The 7,919-nt window shown below is 43.4% G+C and overlaps 1 protein-coding gene across 1 annotated transcript; it reads right to left on the bottom strand.

Moving 5' to 3' along the window:
• Nucleotides 1–3,942: 3,942 nt before the first annotated feature.
• CLEC14A (C-type lectin domain containing 14A) lies at nt 3,943–6,403 on the bottom strand. Its single transcript, XM_021701475.1, has one exon. It carries the CDS (start codon nt 6,314–6,316, stop codon nt 4,847–4,849), a length of 1,470 nt encoding a protein of 489 aa, XP_021557150.1. The 5' UTR covers nt 6,317–6,403; the 3' UTR covers nt 3,943–4,846.
• Nucleotides 6,404–7,919: the final 1,516 nt, after the last annotated feature.

Here is a 7,919-nt window from a genome sequence, read left to right as displayed (position 1 = left end):
TGGAAAACAGTATGGAGGTTCCTTAAAAAGTTGAAAATAGAGCTACCAAACAATCCAGCAATTGCACTACTGGGTATTTACCCTAAAGATACAAATGTAGGGATCCTAAGGGGTATGTGCACCCCATTGTTTATAGCGACAATGTCCACAATAGCCAAACTGTGGAAAGAGCCAAGATGTCCATCGACAGATGAATGGATAAAGAAGATGTGGTATATATATACAATGGAATATTATGCAGCCATCAAAACTAATGAGATCTTGCCATTTGCAATGATGTGGATGGAACAGGAGGGTGTTATGCTGAGCGAAATAAGTCAATCAGAGAAAGACATGTATCATATGACCTCACTGATATGAGGAATTCTTAATCTCAGGAAACAAACTGAGGGTTGCTGGAGTGGGGGGTGGGGTGGGAGGGTTGGGGTGGCTGGGTGATAGACACTGGGGAGGGTATGCTATGGTGAGCGCTGTGAATTGTGCAAGACTGTTGAATCACAGATCTGTACCTCTGAAAAAAATAATGCAATATATGTTAAGAAAAAAAAAGAAGAAGATAGCAGGAGGGGAAGAATGAAGGGGGGAAAATCAGAGGGGGAGACGAATCATGAGAGACGATGGACTCTGAAAAACACACTGAGGGTTCTAGAGGGGAGGGGGTAGGAGGATGGGTTAGCCTGGTGATGGGTATTTAAGAGGTCATGTTCTGCATGGAGCACTGGGTGTTATGCACAAACAATGAATCATGGAACACTACATCAAAAACTAATGATGTAATGTATGGTGATTAACATAACAATAAAAAATTAAAAAAAATAAATAAAATAACACAGCATTAAAGTCAGGAAAAAAAAAAGAAATACTAACAAGAGTCCTTCAGGATGATAAAAGACCAGTTACTGTACTGTACTGTAACTAGTAACAAAACCACACGAAGATAAAGAGTCCTGGTAAAAGTATCAACATAGGTAAACACAAAAGACAGTATAAATGTATCTAACCTTTATTGTTTGATTATCTATTTCTAAATATTTTTTGGAGTACCATTTTTATTCTCTTGCTGTTCCCTATACTTTCATAAAGATTTTTGCTAAGTGACTGCCATGGAGATTATAATTAACATCTTAATTTAAAGACTATACAATTAGGATTAATACCAACTAATTTCAATAGTATACAACAATTTTGCTCCAACATAGCTACATCCTTTTTTAGGGATGGGGTCAGTCTAACTAAAGGCCTGCTACCTCCCTCCTTCTTTGTGCTATTATTGCTGATCAAATTACATCTTTATACAATATAAGCCCATCATCAGTTTTGTAATTATTACTTTATTATGTAATTATCTTTTAAATCAGAATAAAAAATATTAAAGAAAAATACATTTATACTGTCTTTTGTATTTACCTATGTTGATACTTTCTAACCACAATGGAATCAAATTAAAAATTAAAAACAGAAGGAATTTAGGGAAGTTTGCAATTACATAGAAATTAAGCAATACCCTACTAAATAATCTATGCATTGAAGAGAAAAATCACAAGGGAAATTAGAAAATACTTTGAGATGAATGAAAAAGAAAACAAAATTTGCCCAAGTTTATCAGATACCACTAAAGCAGTGCTTAAAAGGAAATTTATAGCTGTAAATGCCTATATTTAAAAAAGGAAGATCTCAAATCAATAGTCTACTTAGCACCCTAAAAAAATTAGAAAAATAAAAACACACTAGACCCAAAACAAGGATAGGGATGGAAATAACAAAGATTAAATGAGAAATAAATGAAATAGAGAATAGAAACACAATAGAGAGGGGCACCTGGGTGGCTCAGTCGTTAAGCATCTGCCTTCGGGTCAGGTCATTGATCCTGGGGTCCTGGGATCAAGCCCCACATTGGGCTCCCTGCTCTGCAAGAAGCGTGTTTCTCCCTCTCCCACTCCCCCTGCTTGTGTTCCCTCTCTCGCTGTCTCTCTCAGTCAAATAAATAAATAAAATCTTTTTTTAAAAACAAAGAAACACAATAGAGAAAAATCAATGAATCCAAAAACTAGTTCTTTGAAAAGATCGACAAAATTGACAGACCTTTAGTTAGACTAATCCCATCCCCAAAGAGGAAATACTCAAATTACTAAAATTAGAAATTAAAGAGAAGACATCACTACCAACCTTATGGAAATGAAAAAGAATTATATGAGACTACTGGTCAAACAATAATGGTTTACTTTTAATCGGTGGTAAAACTCACTAAAGTACAGGTCTCAACACATGTGCAAAGATATGGATGTGTGAATTTGTGATTTCGTATGTAGAGCACTTTCAGAATCATCTGGGCTAAGTTGTGGCTGCTGGATTGGATGACTAAAATGAAGGGGAGGTCATTGGAAGTGAGGAAGTCAAGGACCTGAAATGTACAGGCATTGGAAGAGTCATACACGAGGGCTTTGAAATTGTGTAAAATAATGGCAGGACTTAGGCTGAAGAGAAAGACTATAAATTAAATACCAAGTCTTCCTTTGGAGGAGATGACCGAACAGGTAGCTATATGAGATGAGTGTGGGGACAAAGGGTTTTAAGTAGGAAAGGACTGAACTTCAAAGAGATTGGAGAAGTAATAAAATGGTAGTAGAGAAGTAGGAAAGTCCCTAACCTTAGCTCACAAGAGATCAAGCTTGGCTGGCCTGATTCTGCCATGGATTCAAGATTGTATGGAAGACATCATAGCCAGAAATTTAAGACAGTTGTATGAAGCTTGGTCTGCAATTGCTATCTGTCAGGAAATCAAGTATGAAAACAGATCATTTTCTCTAATTCTTTCCTGACTTACCTACAAGGGGAAAGAATGGCAGGTAATAAGTGAGCAATTGGGCTCAAACCTATTTGTTTTTCACATAGGGCATTTGGATCCCAAGATCTGTAATGTTGCCAGTGTCATGTTGCATAGTAAGTTATGATACCTACTGCATTGTATTATAACAATGCTGCAAAGGCCATCTACTTTAAGACAAAGCATGTGTACACACAGATACATGCACGCACAGATATAGATAACTTTAGATATATTTATAATTATAGCTATAGATAATTTACAGTTCAGTTCATTTATAGAAGGGCCTATTTTTCAAGTTACAAAAGAAAGGATCATATATTCTATTCAAATAGTTACCTTCTTACAGAGAGGTCACGTAGTAAAGAGTAAGGATTAAACACCACAACTGAGGTGAACTGAGACAAACTCTGACAAGTTAGGGACATTGAGTAAGGCATTACTTACCTGATTCTAGTTTTCTTGTGAAATGATATTGTTTAAAATTTCCTTCAAATGTTAATTCTAATTCATTGCGATTTTTTTTATATCTAGACATATATTTAGTATGTGAAGCAAATTACCTATTACTTTATTCCTTTAATGTTACAATACCATATGTATTTTATATATGTATTTTATACATTGTACACTTAGGAACATCAAAACGGTCCTATAAAAATACAGTGCAAACTTCCTGTTTTCATTCTTCCTGGTTACTAAGCTTGTTTCTCCTCTCTCCATGTAACAACCCCCACACACTTAGGTTTAAAGTCTTAGCATACTAATAGAAATGGGAAATTTTTTAGGGGTCTCAACTTTCCTAGATAGTGATTATTATTACATCTTAATTGTTTTTTAGATGAATGCTTCATTTAGATTACTTTCTAATGCCCCAAGTCATAACAAGATGCTAAATATTTGTATTTACCACTTATTTCTTATGCTGTTAATTCTTATGGAGAGCTGTTACCATGCCTGTTGTTAAATTATAAACATTGAAGATAGGCATGTACGGTCAATGCACACTTTCTTTAAGGGAGGTAAGGAAATAGTTTGGAATTGAAGTTTTTTCATGGATTAAATAGTGCATAAAAACCTAGCAACTTTGGAAGAAATCCAGCTCATTTTTGCTTTAGTGCACCCAGAAGATTTCAAATCAATACTTAGCATTAACGTTTTAATTGGAAATTAACATCGCCATAATTGGAAGTGAGGATCAGCATCCTGATGTTTAGGAGAGGGCTATTTGGTTGGGAAGGTCATTACACTGGAGAGCACAAACACTGGAAAAGGAAAACACAAATCATTTGTTTCCTTGAGCAAGGACACACAGTAAACACTTAAATTGGTGGTCAACTATAATTTGCTTCCGGAGCCAGCTACTCTGGCAACACTACAGTTTGGATTTATAGCAGAGCACATAAGTAGTAGTGACTTTGAAAGCAAAGTATAAAAGAACCAAGGAAAAAGTTGCTAGTTGTTAAAGATCTACTCCTCATTACAAGGACTTGAAAATTTCCCCTTCAATCTAAGAGCAGCAACTCTTGTTGCTAGTCTGAGCATGCCCCTCAGCTGTTTCTCCTAAATAATCAATCCTCCAGGAGACCAATGATATTTGAGTGTGGGTTATCAACAATCCTTTATTTTTTGCCTGGGAATTTCAAACCAATATATGTCCAGCCTGAACAATATAGACAGTTTCCTTTCCATGTTGGTTAAATTTTTTAAAATTGTATTGTTTTCTATTTGCTTGCAATATCTTAAAAGTTCAACCACTTCTCCAAGTCCCCCAGAATCAGCACAAGTAAACACCTCTCCCCAGTAGGATCCCAGCCCTCAGTACCACCATAAGGCACTTTGACCTCTTCCACCTTCAGGCAATGAGCGTCCAGTTCAGATGTGGCTCCTCAGTGAAGGAGAGGGAATTTGGGGGAAGGGGATTTTCTATAAGAATAGTCCCATAAATAAGTTCCTCTTCTTTTCCCTTTTCATTGAAAGTGAAAAACTCTGCTCAGAAGAAGTGCCCATTGTCCCGTTTCCCTATGTGTCACCAGAGCCAAGAGAGGACCCTGTCAGCGAAGCGCCCTCTGCTCTGTCCCGCAAACCACAGTCCCCCACCTTCACCCCACTGTCTGTGCAATGTACAGAATTGGAACGCAGAGCAGCGGCTTCAGCATCACTCTCCATGGCCGGCTGGGCCAAGGGCCCCTTTCTTGGCTGGGAGGAAGGGCTTTTGTGGAAGCAGAGTTTGAAAAGCCCCAGCACTGTCATGGTCAAGATAATCAACACTACGACCGCTATGCTCACAAGTATGAAGACCACGGTGGAGGAGGAGTCGAAAGGTTGGGGAATGGCAGAGGAAGACGTGGAATTAAACTTGGGAATCACGCTTCCTGAAGAGGTGATGGCGGCCTTCGAATTGGCTTGAGGGGACGTCTGAAGGGTAGACATCGTGCTCTGTGCTCCCCACTGAGGAATCTCGGGAATAGATGTTGCTGAACTGCCTTGTCCAGGGACATGCGGTACCTCTCCTGGCTTCTCATGTACTGTGGGCGACCACGTTCTCTTCGGGACCGGGCTGGCAGCAGTGGCCGGCCTGGTGGGCACCTTGGTCCCCTCAGGGGCCGGCTGTCCTTCCCCATTGGTTACACAAGAACGTCCATCTTTCCCCAGCACGAAGCCCGAGGCGCACTCGCAGGCAAAGCCTCCCGAGTCGTCTAGGCAGGTAGGGAGCTCCGCGCATTTGCCAGCACGGAGGTACCTCCCGGGACAGGGACAGAGCTCGGCCCCGGAGGGTATCCCGTCCCAGCGCGCGCTGACCTCGTCTGCGATGCAGGTGGCTGTGATGGAGAGCTGCTCGGGGCAAAGCGCACTCACCTTGGTCCCTGGGGGACTGAAGTCCAGCGCCGCGCTGTACAGCTGGAAGGGCGCGCGGTAGCTCAAGTTAGAGGCGGCCCCGGGGCGCGGCGCAGGGCACAAGCCGTCAAAATGGTATTTGCATAGGTAGCCATTGGCGCGCGAGTGGCAACGCATCTCCTTCCAGCCTGCGGGCTCGACCCCCCGGGTGGCCTGGAGTCCCGCGCAACTCCGAGAGGTGCAGGAGCGTTGGGGTTCCTCCACCCATTGCAGCGTGTCGCTTTCGGACCCGCTGACGTCGGGGGACAGCCAGGAGAAACCCCGCAACGGCTCGTTCTCCAAGGTGCAGTGGGATCGCCCGCGTTCCAGCGCCACCCAGAACAGAAGGTCTTTGGAGCCGCCTCCGGGCCCCGGGCCTGCCCGTAGGAGTGCAAGCACCGCGCGGAGCTCGGCGCCCCCGCGCACGGTGCTGAGCGCCCCGCCGCGCAGACTGCAGGCCTCCTCGGCCGCCAGCCTCTGGATGGTAGCGTGGTGCAGGCTGTAGCAGGCCCCAGAGGCCGAGCAGCCCGCGCGGTCGGCGGTGGGGTGCTCGCCGCGGCCAGGCCGAGGCCAGAAAGCCTGCCAGAGGAGGCACAGGGCGAGCGCCGGCCTCATCTTGGAGGCCCTGCTCCCACAGCTGTTCCCAACTTGGATCTGTCCCGCCCGAGGGCGCGGAGCTGTCCCAAGAGCGCGGTCACCGCCCCCTACAGCTGGCTCTCCCCCTCTTCCCCCGCCCCACTCCCGCCAGAGCCCTCAACTGCCAAGAATCCCCACCACCGTCCTGGCGGCAAACAGCTTTCCTTAGGCCCCGACAGGAAATGTGTCCGGAGCTCTGGCAGGCCCGGTGCAGCCCTGATTTATTCTGGGGTCAAGAACACAGCTGGCGCCAGGGCACTGGGAACACAGTCGACCAGGTCAAACACCCCGCTTACAGCAGGAGAAAAAGAAAGAAAGTCGCTACTGGGAAGAAACGTATCCTTTCCCGCCCCCATTAGAAAGTTTCAGGAGCTCAGATCCCAAAACACTTGGGTGAACATTGATAGGAAGGACTGGAAACGAGGAACTAGCTGACAGCCCACGCCCGCCCATTGTGCTTCGTCCGGGTCAGTCGAGTTGGCTTCACAACAATGTGTAGAGGGCTCCAGTCTTCATCGGGCGGGAGACTGGGGCGGGGGAAAGAACCTCGGGAGAAATATAAGCATCTCCCTTCACCACCAGAAGCAGCACTATTGAAGAGCCAGTCTCCCGGGCTCTGTTTCTCTGTTCTGCCAAAGGAGATTCCTGTGGGCTAATAGCTAGTGGAAGAATTTAGAGTTCCTTTGGGATGTCATAAATGGGTAATCCTGCGTCTTCAGTCATAGCTTGCCTTGAAGTTTATTTTTTGCTTCCATTTGTTTCTCCTTGAAATGGCATATCGGTTCACTCAGGAAAGGAAATGTACTTCTAGGCCTAAATGAAAAATAATGGCCATAGATCTTAACTGTTGTGTAGTTAGGTTTCCTTACCACGATATTGGTTCATAACTTCTTCAAGCTTATATGTTATATAAAAACGAGATTGGGGGCGCCTGGGTGGCTCAGTCGTTAAGTGTCTGCCTTCGGCTCAGGTCATGATCCCAGGGTCCTGGGATCGAGCCCCACATCGGGCTCCTTGCTCCGCAGGAAGCCTGCTTCTCCCTCTCCCACTCCCCCTGCTTGTGTTCCTTCTCCCGCTGTCTCTCTCTGTCAAAGAAATAAATAAAATCTTTAAAAAAAAATGAGATCGTGGCCTTATTAATATTTGAGAACAACTACCGCATGTGTAACTTTATCCTTGAACTATTTTAATATCATTTTCTCCTGTGACTGAGGGCCAATATTTGTATCCTAAGTTGTAAAAGTCCCCTTTAAGGAACACTAGAGTTCAGTATTCTTAAATTAAATTATTTATTACATTATAATGCATATTATATACTGTTAAAAAATACCCTGTCACTGAAAAGATGGGTGAATCAATTTCTTCAGAGTTCCAGTTTCTTAAAAATATAGGCAATTAACTCAATTGGAAGTGGGGAGGAATTAAAGATGAGTAAAGGAAGACAAGTTTAAACACTGTAGAGTCTATGGAAAGATTTTCTTGTTAGCAATTTAGGCAATTCTATACCATTTTAGGAAATACGTTATCTATCTTGGCTCACAGTGACCAAATACATTGTAATAGAAGTACAAACAGTTTCAAC

The sequence above is a fragment of the Neomonachus schauinslandi genome, chromosome 9 (genome assembly GCF_002201575.2).
Source record: "Neomonachus schauinslandi chromosome 9, ASM220157v2, whole genome shotgun sequence".
Taxonomy (NCBI): Eukaryota; Metazoa; Chordata; class Mammalia; order Carnivora; family Phocidae; genus Neomonachus; species Neomonachus schauinslandi.
The sequence above is the reverse complement of the archived record's forward strand: the minus strand, read 5'-3'. Positions and strand labels throughout refer to the sequence as shown.